Consider the following 26,409-nt stretch of genomic DNA (forward strand, 5'->3'; position numbering starts at 1 on the left):
CTGTTGGAATCTGTAAACGTATGCCATAGTCTCTCCGTGCATTGTCTTCGCAAACAGTCAGTGGTGCGCCTTCATGCCGACGAGAGCCTCTCCAGCACCACTCCCGTGTTCACGTACATTTGGCTCCGAGCGTGAGCAAAATGGAAGTTAAATGGCTGGCAAACGGAGTTGTTTAGTGCGCCTCACGGGGACAAGAATGTCCCAGAAAAGGGACGTGAACTCTTACCCAGATGGGTACAGGGTCCTCAATACCAGTGAACTACGGGAGCTCCTTCAAGATGAAGAAAAAATGAATCAGATCGTGCGACTCAGTGAAAAGGTATTTCTTCGTTTCACACACACATTTTACACCTTTAACAGGCTGTTTCTTTGCATGCTTGTCATTTTTTCTCTGAACAACTGATGTACTTGTCATTTTACCAAACTGTGCGGAAGGTTATTCTATTCACCTACAGTCGAGTGATTTGTGTAGCATGTTATATGCATTACACGCCATCACATACATCCTGTACATACAGCACTGCAGACCATTGTACTGCAGACCTACTACAAAGACTCGTAGACTTCATCAAATAATCTTTTGTTCTTTGAAAAAATGTTTCTCAATGTTAAAGTTTTTACAGTAAAAGTAAATAACGAATTAAACATTTTTTTATTTAATTTTCCATTATAGTTTTGCAACAAAACTGTGACAAAATTTACTCACTTCATATAAAAGCCAGTTTTAATATGCAAGTCTTTACTTGATTCTGATAGGTCAATCGCATCATTAAGCAGTAAAATATTTTCTCAGCACTACATAAAGTTGCAGATTATTAATATATTGTTGCACTGTTCATGTTCAGTGTGCATAATAAGCACATCTGAATTGCATTTATATATATATATATATATATATATATATATATATATATATATATATATAGATATATTTTCTGGCTCACTGTTTAGGCTATACAATTTCTCTCGTAGATTGTCATGTATTGAAACATAGCGAGGTTATTTGAGAGCTCTTAGGGTGCATAATTCATTTTCAGCTTAGAAAATCGTTTCTCATTTAGGACTGATCCGGTGTCACTGTAGACTGAGATATATGACATCTGAGAATTAAATTGCTGTAGCTTGATACCAGATCCCTGCATGCCTGCAGCCTGAGTATGTTGTTTAAAATATAAGGACAAACATGTTTGCACTAGGTCATAAATACAATCTTAGTCTTCATTAAATATCATATACACATATAAATGAAAGGAATAGTTTCTGATGTCATGATAAAACTGTATTACTTTAAATGTGGAACACAACAGGCGTCAATGAGGACAGAGGGTGTCAAGCTCAAAAAATGACAAAAATTACCATGATACTATGCAAGTTAAGTTAGTATTCTTAAATCTCATACTTGCACGTGTTCAAACTTGATGCGATTGTTTACAGGACATGTGAGATCCAATGGTGGCGTCACTGACTTCAAATGTACGTGACATTTAAAGAGAAAGATTTTCCTAATGGAAAGCTATCATGTGGCTTCAGAAGAATATGGCATGACATTTACGATTATGGTTATTTTTTCCAGTACTTTTTGGTAATTTATGGAGCTTCACATCCTCCATCCCCATTCACTTTCATTGCATGTAAAAGGGCAGCCAGGACATTCTGCTAAATTTCTCCTTTCGTGTTTCTTTTAGAAGAAAAAAAATCATACATGTCTAGAACAACATGAATGACAGAATTTGTGTTATTTTAGTATTTATTAATATTTTGAATTCACATTTTATATTTTCAATTTTAATTTTATTTTTTTGGTTTGTTTTTTTAAAATGTTTTTTTTATTATTCTTATTTTAAAAAAAATATATATTTTATATGCTGTAGCTTTAATTAATTTTTATTTCAGTTTTAATTTTAGTAGTTTGGAACTTCAACTTCAACTTATTTTAGTTAGTTGACAATACAATATATATATATATATATATATATATATATATATATATATATATATATATATATATATATATATATATATATATATTTATTCATATTCATATTCATATTAATGCTGTCAAACTATTTGCAATTAATCAAAATTAAACGCATCCAAAATAAAAGTTTGTGTTTTACATAATGTTCATGTACGGTGTATATTTATTATGTGTATATAAATACACACACATGTATGCATATATTTATATATATGTAAAATATTAATATTTATATATAATATAAATTCTAGGTCTGATATTTATTGGCCGATTTTTGCTCAATTTACAACCATTGGCATATCGGCTATAGCAGGAAAAAGGCCGATATAACAAACCGATAGTTTATTAATGAACTGCGTGAAGGCACTGATATGTATAATGACTGTTGCATATCCTAGCGCTGCTGTCTGCGCTTTAATGTTAATCAAATAACAAAATACAAAAAATAGCACACTATTCTTGTCTAAATAACTTATAGCGGTAGCGGACCCCATCCAAATGATGACCAAAACTTTAATGATTGCGTATTCATTGCATCTGTTTTCACCCCTAAACAAATCACCATAAACAATACAGAGCACAAGAAGTGCGCATTAAACTCTCTCTCCGTTGCATTATCATAAACATACAGCAAATTACACAAAACACTTATTACAACTAACAGTAAATAAATACATACAGATCTTATGCCTTTTCGGGTGTTTAATAAACTGACAAACTTTAAATCTGCAAAATATCTCTGAAAAACTGCTTGCTCTCCATTACCCTTATAGCTCCGTAGATGAGAAAACCCGTCAAAATAAAGGAGATCTTATACACATTTAAACTTACAAAAATATTAAAATGCATACAAAAACAAATTAGAAGATTAATCATACTAAAGTCTTTTACAATAAAGGATTGATATACATGTATTTAATTTATGCAGTGAAGAACACTCTAAAAAAATGGTGCTATATAGTACTAAAAGCGGTTCTTTGGCTCGTAATCATAGGGGAACCACTTTAAGTGCTGTATAGCACCAAATCTTGGTGCTTCAGTGGTTTTTCAGCGGTTCTTTGGGATGACTGAGGTGCTGTATAGCACCACTACTGTATACAGAACGTGTTAAACCCCTGCATTGTTCTTCAGCGGTTCTTTGGGGTGGTTAAGGTGTTAAGTCCGTTTAAAGGTTCTTTACGAGCCAATGAACCACTGTTGGTGCTGTTTAGCACAATTTTTGTTGAATAAATAAAATGCAATATGGCACCTCTTATGGGTTCTACAAAGCAACATTTGACAACAAAGGTGCTGTAGAGCACCTTTAAAGATATGGTGCTACATAGCACCAAAAGTGGTGATTACGAGCCAAGAACCACTTTTTTTTTTTTTTTTTTTTTTTGAGTGAATATGCAGTGTTATTTTACATTTGTTTACTTTATTTCTGAACCTGAAAACTGTTGAACCTACATAAAAAGCACTGTTTATTTCATATGTATCTTTGTTCTGTTGTCTTTAGGCCTGCTGAATGTTAAATGGATCCAATCCATGTTCGTTAGAAATTATTTGATGATGCAGCAATAAAACTGCTAGTATACTTTAATGCAGGTGTTTTTGAACTTTGCTGATTTAAAACATGATCAAAATACTATCTATTTTGATGACAAAATTTCAAATAAGAGAGGAAGTGACAAATATCGGTATCAGCCAATCATTTTTGTTAAAAAGTATCGGTATCGGCCCCGAAAAAATCCTATCAGTGCATCCCTAATAAATTCTATATAAATATATTTATATGTATATATGTGTGTATATAATATATATATATATATATATATATATATATATATATATATATAAAATATTTAATTTCAGCATTATTTCAATTACCAAGAATATTGTTTCAATTACCAATTTTTAATAGTTTAGTTTTAGTTAACAATAACAACCCAGGACAGAATTCTAATTATTTATTTATTTATTTTGGAACTATCATTTAAACTTAGCAGCCTTGCCACATAAAACAACAACAACAACATAAAAATCAGAATTATACCATCACAAACAACTGCAAATATATAGATGCAGACTCTAGTACTCTACAGATTCATGACCTTTATTGATAGCCATGCAGGGGAGTCATGTGATGGGGTCGTAGAGGTCAAACTCCTAACGACTTGTGATCGGTGAGGCCCATCACTATTCCCATCAAAAACAGGTCAATTCATTAACACACCGAGGTCTCCAAGGGCAACCGCAATGAAAGGGTCACAATGGTCTAGTGCTCTAGATACAGTTATTGGTCTTGTATGCATGACCGTCACTCTCTAACAAGAGATTGTGGTGGCTTTACTAAATGGAAAAGGCTCTGTAATACCAGGCTGTGCTCTTTCCTATGAATAGCAATGAGATGGCCTTTACGGTTAACTTTATGCGCTCATTACAGATACAGAGGAGCGACTCCTTGAATTCATCAGTAACAGCAGCACTTTGGTCATTCATGGTTTATTGACCAAGCTGAACTATATTGGACTAAACAGATGGTCTTAATGTATTGTGCTTACGCTGCATGCTCAATGTGTACAGCCATCATTAATCATATGGATCCTTACCTTTGCTGTTTTGTATTGCTTTCATGAAAACAACTGAAGCTTTGATGTTAAATCTCATTGGCTCAACCAATACTGTGAGTTTAAGGCAAGGTTCTCTGTTTGTCGACCAGTGGCAGACGGGACAAATGTGAAATCTGCTTGTGAATTAATAATCGATTAGGGTTTTTTAAAAATAAACCTTGTAACCAATCACGTCAACATGAGGGGCAGGCTTTAGCATATCATTACTATGCTGCAAAGCACGGGAGTCTCAAGAGAAGCCAGGTTATCCTGGTATATTTTCCTGTTGATATTAAAATCGGGTACATTTAGCAATCTAGCGGGTGAATTATTTAAATGATGTATATTACTATGTTATGATGAACAATATGCCTTTCTCCACTGACGTTCTAAGATTTTCAAAGTGTTTCTAAGGATGCTGATTTTTAGAAGTCAGCTGTCTGACTCTGAGATGGCGAACGGGAACATGGTTTGTGTAACATTAGCAACACATTATTAGCTGATTGATAATGTAGTCAAGCAAAAGGCTGATCATATTAATTGCAGTACTAGAAAGCAATACATGAAACACATTACCATTCTGAAACATCGACTTGTAGACAAGCTTGTATAATTTACTCTTCCACTTCTTCTTCTGAATCATTTTCTGGTTCAAACATATATGGCTGAATTAAACCAGTATTTCCACTTGCTATTGTGCAGCGTTTACTACAGTAAAGTTGACGGAGTGGATCTCAGAGCTGGTGCAAGTGGGTGGAGGCGGGGCTAATTTGCATATTCATCAGCATATCAGCATATACTAAATGAAACAAGGGTGTAGAGTTACATTCAAGCTATTTTAAGGCATGAATACATTCACATTTAAAAAAAAAGGTTTAAATATGGCATTTTGGTGTTTAAAGATGAGATTGATTTTGGATAAAATGATTGACTTTAACAATACTTTTAATACAAATTTAAGAAAAACACATCACACAAGTTACATATACGCTACCATTCAAAAGTTAGAGGTACTTTTTTTTTTAATTAATACTTTCATTCTGCAGGATGTATTAAATTGATCAACATTGACAGTGAAGACATTTATAAAGCTACAATTTTGCATTTCAAATAAATGCTGTTTTTTTTTAACTTTCTATTTGTCATCGAATACTGAGAACGGTTTCCACAAAAATATTAGGTTTTCATCATTGATAATAATAGGACATGTTTCTTGAGCAGCAAATCAGCATATTGTAATGATTTCAGAAGGATTATGTGACACTGAAGACTGGAGTAATGATGCTGAAAGATTCAATTTTTTTAATAATATGTTGCAAAATGTATTTTAGATCAAATAAATGCAGTCTTGGTGAGCTAAAAAGATATTTTTAAAAAGAAAAATCACAAATGAACATAATAAGAAGGCATTGCATCAGCCCTTGGAGCAAAGTTGCAATTTGTCAATGAATTGTTTGTTTGAGTATGATCTTTACACTGAAGCAATTATTGATTTCATGATACTTTTTTTTATGCTTTTGTGCCGTTAAAGTTTAAAAAGTTACAGTCCCCATTCATCAAAAGTCAAACGTTTTCTTTTTGTGTTCATTGGAAGAAACAAAGTCATATGGATTTATAATTGAGTAAATAATGACAGAAGTTTCTTTTCTTTCTTTTTTTTTTTAATGACTAATGAACTATTTCTGTAAGGTATTTTCCAGTTTGTGACTGTAGGCATTTGATTTGTCATATTTGTTTTATGACCATTGTATCATCCAGCCCACATGGTCTCCAGAGGACTTGCATCTGCACAGTGTATAAACAGACATACAGGCAGCTGCAAGCGGAAATGAATAGTCTGTGTCGATTCCTGTTTAGGGAAAACACTCTCTGTATGTCTGGGAATATTACTTTTGCATTAAACAGCAAGAGAGAGAGGAAATGGGATAAGAACAGAGATACTGGAGAAATGTATGCCGTCTTTTGGAGAGAGGGGGGCGAAGACCATGCTGTGCCCTTCGCCTTTCTGTCCATTATCCCACCACAAGTGTGAAAGACATGCACACCAGCAGGGGCTGGACTTGGACAGTTATTGGCTCTGGGTGACTTATGATGCATGCGGCAGACTCAGCAGTATGGAATACTAACCAGAGAAGGAAAAGGCCCCAGGACTCGCTCCTAGTAACTAAAAGATTGATCACAGGCTCATGAAATGTGAAAGAGTATGTGTCTTAGCTGTCTTCGTGGTATGAAGCACCACTTCCTTGCCAAGATAAGCCACATCCTTATCTGGAGTTGCAATTTTTCTGATTAATTTGGTCTTGGTAACTAAAATTTTAAAGAGATGCTCTTGCAGATTTATTAGCTCTGTGTCAAAACCTAGTCAGCTGCCTACCTAGTGCAAAACCATTTCAAAATAGACTTGTTGTACATCACCTGAGCGAAACTTTTCCACTGCAGTTTAGTACCACCTCAAAGTGGGTGGGATTATAGACTGATCGTAATAGTTGCGCTGCCTTTAATGCCATGGATCCCTTCCTCAACTACCAGTGAGTCTGCACCTCAGGCATTTCTCAATGTCAAGGAAGGATCCTCGGAAGCTAGAATTTCGAGGATGCTACGTCATCGACATCCGTCGAAGGACTGTTCCAATGTTGAGGATCCTCGGAATTTCAAACAAGGACTGAGTCCTTCGTTCGAAAAATATCCCATATACAGGAAAGGATGCATATGTTTAGCCTTCGCACTCTAAAATCACCCACAATCCTATGCGCGCAGCTTTGCGATCCTTGTTAAAAAAATAAAAATAAAAAATGACGGACGTTAGTGGGCAATATGCTTTCAAATGTACAGTACAGTCCAAAAGTTTGGAACCACTAAGATTTTTAATGTTTTTAAAAGAAGTTTCGTCTGCTCACCAAGGCTACATTTATTTAATTAAAAATACAGTAAAAAAACAGTAATATTGTGAAATATTATTACAATTTAAAATAACTGTGTACTATTTGAATATATTTGACAAAGTAATTTATTCCTGTGATGCAAAGCTGAATTTTCAGCATCATTACTCCAGTCTTCAGTGTCACATGATCCTTCAGAAATCATTCTAATATGCTGATTTGCTGCTCAACAAACATTTATGATTATTTTCAATGTTGAAAACAGTTGTGTACTTTTTTTTTCAGGATTCCTTGATGAATAGAAAGTTCAAAAGAACAGCATTTATCTGAAATATAAAGCTTCTGTAGAATTATACACTACCGTTCAAAAGTTTGGGGTCAGTAAGAATTTTTATTTTTTTATTTTTGAAAAGAAATTAAAGAAATTAATACTTTTATTCAGCAAGGATTCATTAAATCAATCAAAAGTAAAGTAAAGACATTTATAATGTTACAAAAGATTAGATTTCAGATAAACACTGTTCTTTTGAACTTTCTATTCATCAAATAATCCTGAAAAAAAATATTGTACACAAATATTTTGTACAATTGTACACATTTAATGTTTCTTGAGCAGCAGATCAGCATATTAGAATGATTTCTGAAGGATCATGTGACACTGAAGACTGGAGTAATGATGCTGAAAATTCAGCTTTCCCATCACAGGAATAAATTACTTTGTGAAATATATTCAAATAGAAAACAGCTATTTTAAATTCTAATAATATTTAACAATATTACTGTTTTTTAACTGTATTTTTAATTAAATAAATGTAGCCTTGGTGAGCAGACGAAACTTCTTTTAAAAACATTAAAAATCTTAGTGGTTCCAAACTTTTGGACTGTACTGTAAGTATATTTACGTTACCAAACATTTGTTATAACTGTAGTAAATATGTCAGATAAATAAAGTTTAACGTTTAAATGCCAGTACAAATTACTACCGTATTGATATTATAAATTATACAAATACAAATTACGTTATTGATGGCTAACTGAACCGGACCATTTAACAATTGTTAGCTTGGTTGAGAAACGCCTCTCGTCTATTGACCACGATTTCTTTTTTTAAGTTGCATGCAAAAGTCATTTAAAGCAAATCATTTAAAAAAAAAAAGTCACACAAACAAATAATACTGCAGTGATTTTTAAATCTAGTGGGTTTGGTGTCAACTCCACTGACGCTTGTAGTGATGATTCTCTCTGACCAATCAGTGATCTGCAGTGTTTACACGTCACATAAAGGCCGCATTTAAACTGCAAGTCTTAATGCACAGATCCGATCTTTTGACCATTTCCTTTTTATTTGGACGGCATGCTTACATTTCTTTTAAAAGTGACCTATATCGGATGTCTCCTTTTTACACTGCCTATATATGAAAAAATAGCCTATATGACATCACAAATCAATTTTAATGGTAGGCCTACATTGAGCTTAATTTATTGACATGAATTCATATAGAAACCCTTTTAATGCAATAGTTACATCCCTACATAAAAATAATACAAATTCTTCATGACAGTATACGTACGCAGCTCCGCTGGAAGCGTGCGAGTTGAATACTCGGGTACGGGTAGATATTCACAGCTTCATGGGCTCAAATCCGCCATCCTATACTAGTTTTTTTGTCATTAAAACCAATGCGTTCATCAGTGTTTGTAATATCATATTGCAAGTTTGTGTGCTTTTTATTTTGTGGTTTCAATGGAACGACTAGTTAGTCTCCACAACGGGACTGAAGCGCGTGTCTGTGCACGAGCCGTCATCACTTACCACCGCGGCAACGAGCACTCAGTGGGATTTCAAGACCAAAATTTCAACGTTAGATCGCCTTTTATTTAACACAAACAAATGAAATTAATAATCTACCAGTCAACTCCGTTTGTTATAGGTATGTCTGTACCGCAAAATGTAAAAAACACCCTCACTTTTCAATGACGATCTGTGTGCCACGTGGGAGGAAAAAATCGGAATTGGGTCACTTGAACCGTGCAGTGTAAATGGGGCCTTAGTATCAATACGGCATGATTGAAACCTCCACCGAGGTGGTACTATGTAAGCGAGCCATACCGTTCCATACAGAGCCGTCCAATACAGTGGAAACGCACCATTATAAACTCCCCCTGTGGTGAAAATCCAGTTTCTAATGTTGTTTATATGTGTATGTGGTGTTTTTAATATGTTTTAAGACAAACCATGTGAAAATTCATAAGTCAACAACATTGCTAAGTATTTTCTTTTAAAACTGCAGTGATCTAAAGACTGAGTTTGAAATCACTGGTGTTTCTGACGTCACAAACTTCTTTGTAACCAATCACGTTAATGTACACTGTACATGATGTATATTATGTTATGATGAACTATGCCTTTTTCCACTGATGTTCTGAGTTTTTCAAAGCGTTTCTAAGGATACTGATTTTTAGAAGTCAGCTGTCTGACTCTGAGATGGCGAACGGAAACATGGTTTGTGTAACATTAGCAACACATTATTAGCTGTTTGATAACGTAGTCAAGCAAAAGGCTAATCATATTAATTATTATTATGTGTCTGGCATAAGCGATGCCATTGTGCAGCATTTACCTTAGTAAAGTTGACCAAGGGGATCTCCAGACTCATGTGAGAGAGTGGAGGCGTGCTAATTAGCATATTCATAGATCTGCATATACTAAATGAAGCAAGGGTGTGAGGTTACATTCAAGCTATTTTGAGGCATGAAGATTTTCTTTTTTTCACAGGAAGAAATGTTTAAATATGTCATGTTGGTGGTCAAAGATGAGTCTTAAGGGATAAAATTATTGCCTACAGGGGAAATTTAAATGAAAATTAGAAATGTTGTCTTGGCAACTAACTGAAATAAGTTTAAGTACTACAGTTGCTAAAACTAACACTGGAAAAAAAATAAATAAAGCAAAATAGCTATATTTTAAAAAAGAAATGATAAAAGCACATAAAATTAAATGAAAAAGGAATATATAAAAATAAAAGCATATTAATTATACCATAATAGTATAGAAATAATACCATTCTATCTCTGATTCATATTAGTGAGTCATGTTGTACTATACAGATTTTTGTCCAATCAGATGTTCTGTAGAATAAATATGTCCCTGAGAAGGAACATGAGAAGGAATGTTGTTTCAAACGCGGAAAGATGTCAATATACACAATTTTTCAAGTTTAACTCCACCGAGGTTAATCTTCTAACTCCTGACTGCTTTGACAGACAAAATGGTGGATTTGGCATTCCGATTGGTTAGATCGCTTGTCAGTCAAACTCCTGGCGAAGGGTCAATTATGGTTCTTGTCTGTGACGTATTTGATGCTGTCTTCTGTAAAAAAAAGGACAAACCCTTTGATATGTCTTGTCTAACTTCTTATTTCAGTAAGAAATATCTCAACACAAGAAATATTGCACTCAATATTGCAAAACTGTCCACATCAAGCAATTTTAAGAGGTCCTTAAAGTGTGACCAAAAAATAAAAAAATAAAATAGCAATTTGCACTAGAAAACAGACATGTCTCCTAAATAAACTTTAGCAATTATGCATATTAGCACAGCATGCTTTGGGATATGTTACTCTTATTTAGAGTACAAGACAAATATTCATATTTCAGCCTCCATGTGTAGTTAAAAAAGATGACATGAATACAGAGTCCTGCTGAGCAGTCATAATTGTTAAGCAGAGCGTCAGAGTGAGTGTAATTTCTGGTTGTTGAATGCAGATTAGGTTTGCAGGAGAGATAAGAAGAACACCATCTCTGGCAAAGCCACACTTTGGATTTTGAGTGAGAACTGTAGGAAAATCTATGACAACCCATGTCCAATTCATTACCCAAACCATTTATCTTCTTGTCTAGATCCCCAAAATGGCTCTACAGGAATTTAAACGATCCTTCACTGATCATACCCTCATTTAGCGGTCGACAACATCTGTATCATCTTTAAATAGATTCCGAAACTTTAAGTGACTCTTTGGAAAGATAGTGCGCTCTTTGTTTGCTGTGAAACCATGGAAATGCTTGCCTTGTTGGAGTGGGCTGCAGTAATGTGAAACAGTTAATGAGAGCTGAGAGCTTGTAGTCATCCTGTCATGAAACAAGTAACATCTATCATGTTTTAGTTTGTGGTGTAAATTGCACCACATGATTTACCCAAGTAGGATAGGTTCCTGGATCTACATCCATTATCAAACGATCATAGTTTTGACTCTATTCCTAATCTTAACCATAACCAACCCCTAAAACCAGAGACAAATGGTAGGAAACTTTACACAGTGCAGGCATGAATACTTGGCCACCACACTGCATTCGAGTGGTCCCGTTGTACATACTTACTGTGCATCCTTGCATAGCGGTAGCAAACTTCAGTACTCGAAGGGGCGATATAGCTGTAGTAGTTGATCTGAAAAAGAACTTACCATAGAAATGACACATTACACTAATGGCCAGTAAATAACACCTCGGAATGCTAAGAATACAATTAATATAGTACTTGACGTGGCGTTGACACATTTTGGAATGCAAATTTGCATAGCTAGATGATTCACATACTTGCATATGCTTCAGGCCTCACCAAGGAGGTCTGTAACACCTGGTTTGAGCTATCCATTAGCATTCCCATTCATCTCAGTGGCAGTTTTTTGGAAGCATGTGATTTGAAATTTGTCATTTTTGCCTATGGTTGCTCGGTTCTGCAGCCAAGTTGTTTTGAGCAAATTACCTGAGCTGTGAATATGATATATAGCTAATTATTCATGACAATGAATAACTGATGGAACTCAGTCTCAAACACTTCACTAAAGAAGCGTTTTCACACCAAGCTTGTTTGGAGCATTTGTTTTAGAACCTGGCTGTTTTCTCCTTTATTTTGGTTCAGTTAGGCATATATGAACAATGCAGTCGCACTCGGAGTCACACAAAAACAACTGGCATGATTGAAATGAACTCTTATTGTATTGTTGGGTATTCAGGGTTCCCACTCATCCTGGAAAACCTTGAAAACCTGGAAAATTGATGACAAACTTTCCAGTCCTGGAAAGCACATGGAAAATTAGAGAAAATGAAAAATGTCTTGGAAAATCTTGTTGTTGTCCTTGAAAATAATTTTTTAAAAAGTTCTTAGGTTTTTCTTTAGTCGAGAACAAAAAGTTTATTGTGTTGCTACTTGCAGCAGTTAGCTAATGCTATAAACTGCTCAAATGTATGCAGAAAATGTTAATTAGTAAGCAGCTACCTAATTCAGTAACATGCTAACTAATAATTTTGATGCAATATAAGGTCAATAAGGGGTTCATTGTGCAGTGTAGCCAACTTCATTGATTATAACAGGAGTTTTCACAACAGTGCAGAACTTTGTGAGTTTGCGCTGAAGTGATTGACAGCTGCAGTGATTAAAAAAGGAAAATCTGTATATAACCCATTCGCAATTGGAAAGTTTTTCATGCTGCTAAGTATACACACTGCAAAGTTTTGGGAATGACTAACTTATTTAAATCCGGGATTGAATCCAAAATTATATTGATTGACATGATGATAACCAGCATTGGACGGGACGGAAATAACTAATAGACCTGCCACATATTCTATTACGTGTTATGGGTTTCTTTGTTGTTCATCAACTTTGTCTTTGACTAATATTTTTAATTTCAAATAGTTAAACGAGACATTAAAAATGTTCCAATTTTTTTTTGCTCTGATATGGACACTGATAACGAGAACAGTTTGTCATAATGCATGATTAAGAGCTCATATTAAAAACTGATTTTATAGTTAAGTTATGGCATTAAACTATGGAAGTGTGTGCTGCTGAATAAAAAAAAAAAAAAGGTAATTGCAACTTTTTATCTCAAATGTGATATAAACTCGCAATTGCTTGCTATAAAGACAGAATTGCATGATATAAACTCGCAATTGTGTTATAAAGTCAGAATTATAAATCGCATAACTGTAATATAAACTCACAATTGCAAGAAAAAAAAGGAAATTGTGACTTTTTTTTCATTCTGTGGTGGAAGCAAGCTTCCATTGTCATAATGTATGATTAAGAGCTCATATTAAAAACTGATTTTATAGTTAATTCATGGCAATAAACTGTACGCCTTTTAAAGACTTGGAGAGCAATATATTACTTTAGGGTATGATCCTTGTCTTTTATTCCTGCCATAGTAAAATTGAAAATGTCCTGGAAAAGTCCTGGAAAATGATTGCTGAAAAAGAGTGGGAACCCTGGTATTGTTTGAATATTAGAGATTCCAATTCTGCTTATCGATTACGATTGTTATTGATTCCCATTTTCGATTCCAAGTTACAAAAGATATTCAGTCAAGATCTGAGTGATTTTCTTTAGTTCTTTAAATAACATTAATGACAGACAGCAGCAGGTATATTAGGCTGGTATATTAGCAGGTATATATATATATATAGGGGTCATGAACTGCATGGTTTTATTGTTTTAGAATGTTTCCTGTGGTGCATTTTTAGTGTTATTATGATCTTTACATCAAAAATTTAGAAATAAAAGGCAATTTTCCTACCCTGATTTTAGCCCTCTGATTTGAATGCTCTGTTTAAAAAGGGGCGTGTCTGCTGTGAGACTTCAGTGTAAACGCCCACTGCTGTGATTGGCTAACATCTTTGCAAATGAAATAGCTAAGTATTACATGTTTAACTCTCTCGAAAACCTATAGCACATTTTTACTATTACAGCTCTCAAGGTTAACTAATCGTGTAATAAAGTGTTAATTATATTTAGATCTATGGCATTATATTTAGATTGTGGAATGAAAGGTTGCAGTGATGAGCATGTAACGTTAGCTGATCGCAGACATGTTGAGCACATGAATGCAGCGATCTCATTATTCCAGAACTCAGCCACTGATAAACTTGCGCTGTTTGATTGACAGCTCCAGCGATTGCAAAGGGAGCGTTCTTTGATCGCTTTCTATATATAATGCAATCGCAGTTTAAATAACAGATTATTTTCATCCTACTAAGAGAAATAATGTGAAGTTGACCATTAAGTCTTCACTGGTTTGATTTACTGAAAAGAACATAGAACATCTGACTGTACATGAATCGGAACAATCACTGGTCACAAACACAGTTACTTACATGTTGTCGCATTACTGTCGAGTCCATATCGTAAACGTCTGTTTGTAAAGCCTGCGTTGAACCTGCAACTGATTTACAAAAGAATCCACATTGAAATGTAACATAAAACATAACATAAACAAAGATGAATAAATACTGTAGCAAATATATTGCTCATTGTAGTTGATGTTGGTTAATACATTAATGTTAATAAATGAGACCTTATTGTAAAGTGTTACCATTTTTATTTATACTGTTTTATTTCTATGATCCGTTTGTGGAAAGGAGTTCAGTTAGGAGGTCAAAATTTGTAGAAGCTCATAAATCATGTAAATCATACAGAAAAGAAGTCAGTCAGTTGAGTCAGTGGCAAAACCTTTTACAGTACTTGAGTATTGTTGTCTTTTACTGCATATGATAATTCATACTCATAAGCAGAACTGAAATTACATTCATTACAAGATGATTAGTTAAAACATTTCAAATACACCTGCAGCATATTTTTTCTAGTCATTTATTTCGCCATTGAGGATTTCTTAAGAATAGAGTATAAAAATCTTGTCTCGTCTCGTTCTCGTGAACTCAATCTCGAGTCTCGTCTCGTCTCATGAGCTACCTGTCTCGTCACACCCCTACCTCTTATATATCAAAAGCTCAAGGAAAATTTGATTTCTCAGTTCATGACCCCTTTAAGACCTAACTCATGCCGATATAGTGATACACAAGCGTTTTCTTTTTCAATTGTTTACGTTCACTTGAGACAAAAGCGACTGTGTTTATGAGAATATATTGACACAATTGCGTGCGTTTTGGTCCGTTCAGTTCTCTTTCGCGTCTTCTTGAGCTTGAATGGTTTAAAATCACATTAAAATGTGCACACTGGAATCGATAAGCGGATTTGAATTTTTTTATTTTTATTTTAAAGTATCCGAATCCTGACCTTAAGTATCTGATTCCAGAACTGGAATTGATTTTTGATTCCCAACCATACTCTGGAGGGTTTCTCTGTGAGAAAGCAATGCAACCCAATGGACCAACAAGCTAAGCTGTATCATAATTCATAATGGAAAATGTGCTATGTAAAAAACAGCAGTGTCTGATTCTGTTGGGGGAGTGCATTACTCATACTAGATAAAAACCAAAGAGTGCCTCTTCATCATATCCAAGTCCATTTCATGCTTTTAAGAAAGATTTGGGCACTGGTAAATATCTAATGTAATTAAATATATTTACTTAAAATAAAAAAAAAAATAAAAATGAAATTTGTCAAAATACACTCAAAATTTTGAATGGCCATCCATCGAGAAAATATACTTTTTTGCTGAGAAATGACATCTACTAGCAGGGCCTAATGGCACGAAAACCAACAAAACCTTGACCCTTTGGAGCAAACTCTAAACCTTATATGCCTAAACTTACTCACCCCTAAAAAATGGAATGATGTCAAACTGGGACAGCACAGACATCTCATGTGTTTGCGTTTTACTCTTCACGGCTCAATTCGTCATGCAGAACTGATGCGTGTAATTTGCAATCACTTAGTATTATGTGATCAAAAAACTGCTTGGCATTTTCCATCTGCATTTGATGAGGGATTAGTTCTGAATATTTACATTGCTTATACTGTATATAATAATCCTTTAATTAGAAAATGATTATCTGCTCGTTCTGTGCTCCACAATTCTGGAGAAGTTGTCTCTAAGGAAAAACATTCAACCATCACCTGCTCTCTTGAGGCGTTGATGGGGCGTTCCTGTGTAAACAGCAATTATGTCAAGAGTTGACACAAGCAATTGACCTTAAAAGTTTGAAGTTTGAAGTTATTTCCGAACAAAAAGAACCTCACATAACCTTAACCACGTTCTGATCACGTATGCTCTTTTGAGTTATTCTAAGCAGCTCAAGTATTCCAGTTTCGTCGTCTTCAGAAGATGGTGGCTTGATCAAAGGGGACTGCCTTTCTCGAATTCCCCCTTAGCCAGATAGATTCTGTAATAGATGTGCCACCAGTGGGAATATCAACATCACGTTTGGGGATCTCGCGCATTAAGAAGGAAGGCGAAATTCTCATATTCGTTGAGCGAATGAATCATTAATCCTCTTATATGCTTGACTAAGCACACTCAGTCTTTGTAATGTTCCCCAAGTTTTGAAATGCATAAAACTGGCAGTTAATATTCATTGCAGCAACAGGAGAAGAAAAATGAAGTTCTGTTAAGACCCAAACCCTCACTTACAGTGAAAGTAGGGGTCTGTGGTTTCGACCGATGTCTGGGCCTTTGCGAATGCTTTCCATGAGGACATTGGTTTGGACTTGTCTCTGCTTTTCCCTCCATGGTTAGAGAGTGGTCTTGGGCCATGTCATGCAGGACAGTCAGAGTGGATAATGGCACTTTTTTTAAAGGACATGTGGACAGATTTGTCCAGCAGCCATTCCAAAAGGATTATTTCGTCATGGGACCTTGTTTTATTGTAATTAAGCAACTCGTGGTAGACTGAGGCGGTTGGTTAATCGAGCATTGTCTCCGATGACGCTCCAGGCTGTGTCCCCTTTTCAACGGCAAATCTCTGAAAGAATGCTCGTTCAGTTTCATCTGGAAATCATCAGCGTGCTTTTACAGAAATATAGCTGAATGTCAATATTTAGTGGCGTTCAGACAGAATGAAATTGTGGTGAGTGAGGTCTTTACCTCCGAGTTACTCTGTTGCTGTTTGTGATACTGTCATGTGTTTATTATTTTTCTCTCATATTACTTGTGGTTTGACCTTGAGCCATAAGCCTTCTTGTCACAGCCATGAATTGGTCATTGAGATAAAATCAAATATGAATTAAGCAGAATATTAGTAAGTCTGGTTATACATTTCCCACTTCACAAGCCCTCGATTGTGAGTTGATTCAGTTTGATTATATTTCAGTTAAAGTATGTATTTTGCTTGTATGAAAAAAGATTCACATTTCAAAAGAAAACACATTTAAAATTAACAATAGGGCCCAAACTATGCATATCAATTGATTTTATTTAACAGATATAATAATGAACACAACCAAAACAAAAAAATGTTAAAGTAAGCTTTTAATTGCCATTTCTGTGTAAAACAGTTATTAAAAATATATAAAATTATTAAAAATTATAAGAAAGATTACAGCTCTGAATGGGTGTACATATTATGTATACATATTATCCATTCACACACTGTATACTATACTGTAATTAAAAATAATTTCCATCCATCCATTCTGTATATTAAAATATATTAATGTCAGTGTAAGTAATGATAACTTGATTCCATAAACGCTCTGACAAGGATCCACCAGTCTGATTCAAATGATGTGAGTGTTTTGAAAAATTGAATTGCTCGTTTGTTTTTTAATTGAACTGCACTGGTTGAGTAGTATGCTTTTTTTTTTTTTTTTTGCTCACTAAATGAACCAGTTAAAAAGAGTCATTTGTATGTGAATTGGTCTACTTTGGCTACGCTGTATGTTTTTATTCACTAAAAAGAGCTGGTACATAAGTGGAATTATAATGTTATATCTGCAGTCTGAGCAGTTTTGAGATATTGAGTTTCAAAGTTTTTGCATTCCATATCGCAAAAATTATATGGGAACCAAGTTTCTTTCATACATGAAAATGACAGAGACCCTAAATTTATTCTAACTGTTACTGTACAATATCAAGATCCTCTCAAATTTGTAAATGGGGATTTTTGTAACAGGTCAAATGCAGATAGAACCTTCTGATTCTAAACAAATCACTTTTCACTTTTAAATATAAGGTTCAATACTTTTCAAGAAACAAACAGTTTGTTACAATGTTTTAGACCAAATTATAAGTAATGTGTTGGCAAGCATGAGAAAGTTCAATGTAATTTTTTTTATTACATTTATTTCATATTTTAGAATGGATATTTTTTTCTTGTTCAAGTTAAGCATAAAAGGCAGTGCGGAATATTTTGTCCAGTGCAGATGTTAAATTTAGGTAGGAATATGGTGGGTAATTTAACACATTATTGCAGGAAGCATTTAAGTTTAAGTTTCCTTTTGTTTAGACAGAAAGCAGCTACTGTAATATGTCTGACCAGGACTTTATTCCACAGAAAGTTATCTCTAGACATCAGTATGGCTGAAATAACATGTTAACGTTTATTGTTATAATTAAGGTCCCATCAATTAAATTGTTGAGTATTTGAACTTTTAAGGCTTAATATTGTAAAATTTAAGACATTTTAAGACTAAAAAAATGCAAGAAAACAGACAATACTTCAGCAAAGGTGTAACAAAGTTTAATAAACATTGAAAAATGTTCACTGACAATTAAAAATATTTCAAATTTTAAAATATTTAAATTATTTCAACTATGCAACAACTCAGTTTTTACCAACAATGTAAAATTTTACATTTCATCTCACTTAATGTAGTTTATACACTTTAATCCAGTATGCCATAGCATAGAGCTTTATACAATACAGCTCAATTCAAGCACACAGAATGGATCAAGGTTAAAACATATCCTACAAAACTTTCCCTCGTATGACAATGACATGACTGGAATAAAGCAAATAGACTACAAAACCTGAACCAATCCTCTTAATAGTGCTGCTGTCTAGCGTGGTGACTAACTATGAAAATAACTCCTCAGCAATAGATACAGCAAAACACAAAAAAAGACTGAAATTCCCTGGAATTTGGGCTGCTGTCATTGACAAGATCATAAATGCAATAGTCAATCATGAGGTTTCTAATAAACATTGTTTTGTGTGGAATTATTAAGTCTTCTCTTCACTGATTTAGCGTTTTCTGCAATCTTTTCCGCTATCACGGCGCATTCAGGGACATGACAAAGAAAGCCGATCCTGATTGATTCTCATGTATGCATTCAAAGTGCTGATTGGCTCACAGATAGAACCTTATAGAACAAAGTTTTCGACTTTGTAGATAGAACCTTTTTGTTTTCTAAAAAAAAGTCCCAAAATGTACACAACTTACAAAAAGAACACCACATGATGTAGATAAGTTGTCAAAGAATATGAATATGTGAATAACTCAATTTTGACAAAAATGTCAAAAATTCGACTACTTTATCCATGCTATATTTTATTCACTAAAAATAACCAATTCATAAGAATCATTTGTTCATGAATTGTGCTAATTTGTCTATGCTGTATGCTTTTATTCTCTAAAAAAGAACTGATTGATAAAAGTCATTTGTTCATGATTTGGACTACTTTGGCTACACTCAAATATGGACAAACCCTATAGTTGGGTTAAAATTTTAATTAAAAATTTTAAACTAGGGCTGCACAATACAAAAAAATAACTTTGAACTTAAACGTGATTATCGCAATTCTCAGTGCGATTATGAAAACGATTTTTTTTTTTTTTTTTTTGGGCTGCTTGTCAATCAAGTATGGCTCCAAATGCCAATCCATCTGAAAGCTACTGCGAGTTTGAGTTGCTTATAATGTACATTTACAAAAGCAACATGCGTCTAACATCTTTCCAGACATGAGAAGCATTTATTAACATCTTGTCCAATAAAAGACATGTTTTTACTCCAAACTCACTTCATAACGACTTCATAGCATCCTTCTGTGACATGATGTGGCTTCTTACACAGAATAAAGCAGTCAAGTGTTTATTAGTCATGTTTAATCAATAAAAGCATTTCAATCTTCTGTTTATTCAGCTACAGCGATATGACACATGTTATCTTCTTCTGCAGCATGGCATATTTGGAGTTTCTGCGCAAGAGCTCCCCCTGGAGAAGCTTTTACTATTCATCACAGAGCCGTACAGCTCTGACAAGCTGCGCATAAAATAATCGCAGCCTTTGCCAAATCAAGTGCAGTTTAATTGCGATAAATTGTGCAGCCCTATTTTAAACCAACGGTTGGGTTTGTCCATATTTGACCCAAACATGGCTTGAAACAACCTAGTGTTTTTTAGAGTCTATGCTGCATGTTTTTAATCACTAAAAAGTTTCGGTTCATGAGAGTAATTTGTTCATGAATTGGACCACATCGGCTATACAGTCTGTTTTCATTCACTAAAAAGAACCAATTCATAAGAGTTATTTGATTAATGGATATGAAGTTTGTTCAAATGAAGATTATGATTAACTGGAAACTTTTCACCCAGCCTTAAAGTTAAATGCTGAATGTCTTTGTTCACACGCGGATATGGGCCGTTGCCCAAACCATACCCAGATACCTCACTGTTCTCATGAAACATAAGGAGCTTTTCTCTACAAATCAAACATATTAGCTAAAGTCTTCAGTCCCATTAGTATAAAGCTGGAGGCTATTGTTTTCTCTTTCTTAGATTTCGTACAGTCTCCCTTGGACACGTCCATGGATTCTGTGCCTGGCATAATAAGCTAACCTCACATGACCCCTAAGGTATTTGATGTATTGAGTTGCATTATTCACACTCACTCTGTACGGCTCATAATTCCTGAATAAAATTTTGAGTTCTCTGTGTTCTTGCATTCCTGTCTTGTGTGGTTTGACCTTGATGGTCATCTTGTATGAGGAGCTGCATTCTTAACATCCTTACACAGGATTACATTGAAGTTAAAGTTCATCTGCTCCAAATTAGTAAAAAAGACCACGGTTGTGAACCGTGCTTCTTCGGTATGTAAATAGAAAAAGCTTTAGACACTAGTCTGTTTACATGCATGTTCTTAACCCGATTATGCTTAATAAGCCGACAATGCATGTGGTCATGTAAACGTGTTTATTGGAGTAAGGTCATAAATGGCTTAAGCATAAGTCGCCACATCTAGATTTTTGCCCTTACACCGATTTTGCCCAGCATGTAAACGCATTAACCTGCTTTCTGTCGTCTTATTGAAGTGCGCATGTGTGATGTATGACGGGAATGCATCCGTACTGCAGACAGAGTAAACGATTTGCAGTAAGGGAGGAGGAAATATCACAGACTCTATCTTGACCCAAATAATTATAAAAATGTGTTCTCATCTTGTGCAGCAGAAGTAGAAGTGGTATAGTCAAAATGCTGCATCTGTAACTGCATGAGAGGATAATATATATGCGCAGTAAGTTTCCTGCTGACATGTTGCAATACTCTTCTTTGGTTTTTAATGCTTTATTTAACATCACATAACAAATAATCTGATTTATTAAAAAAGTCATGTAAACGCAGTTTACTAACGTTGTCGGGTTATGATTTGCATTTTGTGAGTTATTGGTGTTCTGGTGTGCATGTAAACGTGCTCACTGTGTCCTAACTAAGCGCTATATGATTAATCCCACAATCAAAAAAAGCTTTTTTTTTTCAGCTATCTTTTCTAAATGATGCAGCAACAGGACATTTTGTCCTGGAAAACATAATTGTAACGTGCCAAAACTTTTTGTTAAAACATGCCAGCAAACATGCTAAATCATGCTAACAACACCAAATAACATGCTAACAATGCCTAAAAACACTTGTTAAGAAATACTAACTATTAAGGTAGTCACATTAGTGATTTCAGTGAAAAAAATCCATTGTTTCTTGTCAATAGCATAACAAAGTATGAAGCACCGCTCACGTAGAACTCACTTTTAAACCAAGAAGCTTTCTGTTGATCAGTGTGGTGAATCCATGTGACCAACTTTGGTGAAAATGACCAAAATCTGTATGGGGAACCTTGTCACCCTCACGCAAAACTCCCAATGCGAGGATTCCTATTGGATAGTCTGATGTGTAATAGTAATCTTAGTAATCTTAGTGCTCAAATCTAATTGGTCAGAAAAGGTTTATTAGGTTTACAGGTATTGATATGGTTTCTTGGAGGTCATATGGTGTCTGAAGTGGCCTAATATGGCCTGTCTGACCTTCTTTCTGCTTTTCTCTTACAATAAAACCTTCAAACCGCAAACTTTTAAAACTATTTCATATTTTCAGGCCAGCCTTTGTCAAGTCATCAAACTTTACTAAACTTACGTTTTCTAGTTCTCAAATAATATTTGAATCAATGTTTAATATTGTTGATGTTATAATATTACATTTGCTATTTTTCCACTCAATATAAATGTACAGTACATATCCAGCTGCCTTTATAATTTTAGAAGCAGGTCCCTTATCATCATATTTGGGGGTACTTGGCATCAAAAAGCTTGTAAGCGCCTGGCTTACTTGATCCGTCACCTGATACAGTGGGTAGGCCTACAGCAGTTGAACTAGAAGGCCTGTACTTGGTGACCTTCTGTGATTTAAAGTGTCATGAAACCTCCCCTTCCCCCCTGTTTTAACCTAGTCATTCACACCTCTGAGTTGAAAAAACTCATTTCCACCGAAATTGCCCGGAACAATTTGTCCCAGGACCTTTTTTTTCTCCAGACCTGTTGCTGTCTACGTTTCCATCACAATCTAAAGTACCGTGAAGATTAGTCCGGTGACGTAGGACTGCGCGTGACTTTCCAGTTCCAGCTGGATTTCGTCCTCCACATATAAGCTAAATAAAGCCTGAACCTCGTCGTCAGTCCATCGGTCATAATTTTGAAACCCCATTATTGATTTGAATAGCAAACAACTCTTACTGCACGCACCGCAACAGACTTTTAAAAACGGTGGTTGAAATAAAATGCTGCGTGAACTTAACCAATCAGCATGTTCAGTGCCCAAGTCTCACCCCCGAAAGGTTTTGAACTTTAAAAAAGTACTACCTCGTGAGCAGGGACTTTCTGAGGGAGAATTTTTTACCCAGAACTTTATTTAGACCCTAGTCCCTGGAGTTGAAACACACCAAGTACCACCCCAAAGTTCCTAGTTTCTGGGGAAAGTTCCTGCGGTGGAAACATGACTAAAGTCTCAAGAAATGGGTGTGTAAAGCTGTGGAAATTTGGGAGAGTAGAGGGTGGGAAAAGGGGAGACAATAACCAATAAAACCTGCACCACACTCATTATTCATACACATGAATAATAAAACATGTCAGTGTGAAACCCCTCAAGATTGAACACACATTCCATAAGAAATGGACTTTAATGTAGACATATTTAACTGATTAGCACATCTTGCTCTTTCTTTAGGTTGTAGAATCGGTATTTGTAAAGATGCTGTCTTTGTTGTTCCAGTTTGATGAATATCTGAAATTTATGTTCAGTTTCAGGAACTCCAGCTGGACAGGGATACCTTGTTGGTAACCAATCGGAGTCTTGCAGAAGACAGCCTTTCACATCGCCCTCACCTTCAAAACGGCAAGCTGCGATTGGCTGCAAAGTACGAGGAGCTGGCAAAGCTGACCGCTGCCTGCAGGGAAAAGCAAAGCCGACTTGGTGAGTAAAAGTTTAGCGTCTTGTGAGAGTTAAGGTCTGGGTATACTTAAATTCCGCGCCCGGATGTGCCTCGCACGCAGTCGTGTCAGATGCACGCGGATGACCGAGTTTGAAAACATGCGCGGTACAACTTTTTTCTATACCAGACATCAGAAAACAGTGCATCCACCATTGCAACATAGTTCAGAAGATACACCAAGAGAACAAGAATCAAAAACAACGGAGAAGGATATGCTCCTAAGTTTACTCGTCTTGTTTTTGAATAACTTTTTCCACACTCTTCTTTGATGACTGCACACTGCGCTCAGTACTGCGCTTATTGCCACCTAGTGGACTCTTCTGTCCTGCTTGCGCATGTGCTGTTGCACACGCACCGTCCGTGCGGTCTTGAAATTTGGGCTGCACAGGGACGGGGTGTGCGGATGTAAGCGAGCCCTCCGGATGATGATAATTACATCATGCGGACGGTGCCCGAATGAAGTACTTTGGGCTTTATGCTGTGATGCTAATAACACCAAGGGTTTCTCATTTTCCACACACACTGGATTTTTTGATTTTTATATTAGCTATAGCTAGGGCTGGGCAATAAATCTATATCAATATTTATCAGAAAAACAATTCACAATATTAATAAACTTTTGAGTCTATTATCAGGCCAGTTTCATCCACTACACACACATACTTAAGCATGCGTGACACTTGTGGTGTTTTCAGCACTGGCTGTCATACTATATGAGGACAGTGCATATGAACTTTATAAAGCATTTTATTCATTTGTTTTGATAAGCTATTGTTGAATATACTGAAACTTAAAGATCTTCAGGGCAAACGGGCAAAATAAAAGTTTTAGTTCGTAAATTATCTCAGAAATATATTACTATTGTATGAAACTTGTATACTGTATATATTAAAACATGGATGAAAATATCTTGGTTGTATGATGTTGTTTAAAAGGTTAGTTCATCCAAAAATGAAAATAATGTAATTTATTACTCAGCCTCATGTCATTCCACACCCGTAAGACCTTTATTAATCTTCGGAACACAAATTAAGATATTTTTTTGATGGCCGATTTCAAAACACTGCTTCATGAAGCTTTGGAGCGTTATGAATCTTTTGTGTCGAATCAGTTCGGAGTGCCAAAGTCATGTGATTTCAGCAGTTTGGCGGTTTGACGTGATCCGAATCATGATTTGACACAAAAGATTCATAACGCTCTGAAGCTTCATGAAGCAGTGTTTTGAAATCGGCCATCACTATATAAGTCATTATTTTTTTTATTTTTTTTGGCGCACTAAAATATTCTCTCCGCTTTATAATATTAATATTAAACCACTGTACTCACATGAACTGATTTAAATATGTTTTTAGTACATTAATGGATCTTAAGAGAGGAAATGTCATTGCTGGCTGATGAAGGTCTTACGGGTGTGGAACGGCATGAGCGTGAGTAATAAATTACATTATTTTCATTTTTGAGTGAACTAACCCTTTAATAATAATGATAATAATCATAATAATAATAATATGTGCAATAACAACACAATTTATTAAACCTTTACATTAAATTATTAATAATAATAATAATAATAATAATGATACATTTATGATAATGTTTTATGATAAATGTATATTAAATCTATTGTAAAATAAAAAAAATAAAATAAAATGGAAAACAGAATTTTTGTTTACATTCATTCTTGAGGTATAACAAACATGCACAATCCTTTCCCTTCCACATTAATGGTATGAAATGAATATTACAATATTGAATTATGTGGAGAAAAAAAAAGAATATTGCAATAATATTTTGGCCATATTGTCCTGCCCTAGCTATACCATATTATATAATAGTTCCAATCCTCTAATATAATGAGCGTAGAGCGAGCAAAAAGCAGGAAGTGGGAAAACCAAGTGTAGAGTGATTAAAAAACTGCTTCAGTCACATACTCTGGCCCAGCCCACCCTGCTTTTTGTGCTGCCTCTCTGGTTTGGCTGTGTTTAAAATGTGAACTTAACTGAAATGTGCCAGAACAGAATGTCTTTCGAGAAAGAAGTGTACTGTGCTCCTCCCCAGATTAAAGCAATGTTAGACAGGTTAATTTAAGTTTGTTGCTAATCTGATGACCGATATCTGATGATACACCAGCTGTTGACTGAGTAGTTTAAGAATAGCATCAGGACACTGCTGTCGTGTGCTTCTGGTGGTGATATTTCAATATCACCAAGCAAAATTGTTCCATAATAACACGCCCTGATGTCCGGAGCTCCTCAATTATTCAAGGCGAGAATGGTTGACATGCTGACCTATGCCTGGATTGTTGATCCGTCCAGCTGTGATATCCCCAGTGCTAGAGCGGCGTTACCGTCCATCGCACCCTCACCAGGGTGGAGTGTAGCGGTCAGGTCCCTTAGGGGTGGTCTGGGGCCACGAGGTCCCCACCTGGCTTCTCCACCTCTTTTCAACACCAGCCAGGAATAACTGCCCTCATCTGGACCAGACGTACTTGAGGTGCTCAGGTTTCACTTCCCAAACAGTTCCTTGTGGGT

General features: G+C 35.2%; 1 protein-coding gene across 1 annotated transcript in view; it reads left to right on the top strand.

Annotated features, from left to right (window-relative positions):
* The first annotated feature begins 11 nt into the window (after positions 1–11).
* The window catches only part of vps37d (VPS37D subunit of ESCRT-I), a 64,785-nt gene continuing 38,387 nt past the window's right edge, over positions 12–26,409 (top strand). Inside the window, exons 1-2 of the mRNA XM_067407584.1 lie at positions 12–319; positions 23,688–23,859. Coding sequence (XP_067263685.1) covers positions 152–319; positions 23,688–23,859 — 340 coding nt within the window. The 5' untranslated portion in view covers positions 12–151. The remainder of the gene's footprint in view (positions 320–23,687; positions 23,860–26,409) is intronic.

Source organism: Chanodichthys erythropterus, chromosome 13 (genome assembly GCF_024489055.1).
Source record: "Chanodichthys erythropterus isolate Z2021 chromosome 13, ASM2448905v1, whole genome shotgun sequence".
In the NCBI taxonomy this organism is placed as follows: Eukaryota; Metazoa; Chordata; class Actinopteri; order Cypriniformes; family Xenocyprididae; genus Chanodichthys; species Chanodichthys erythropterus.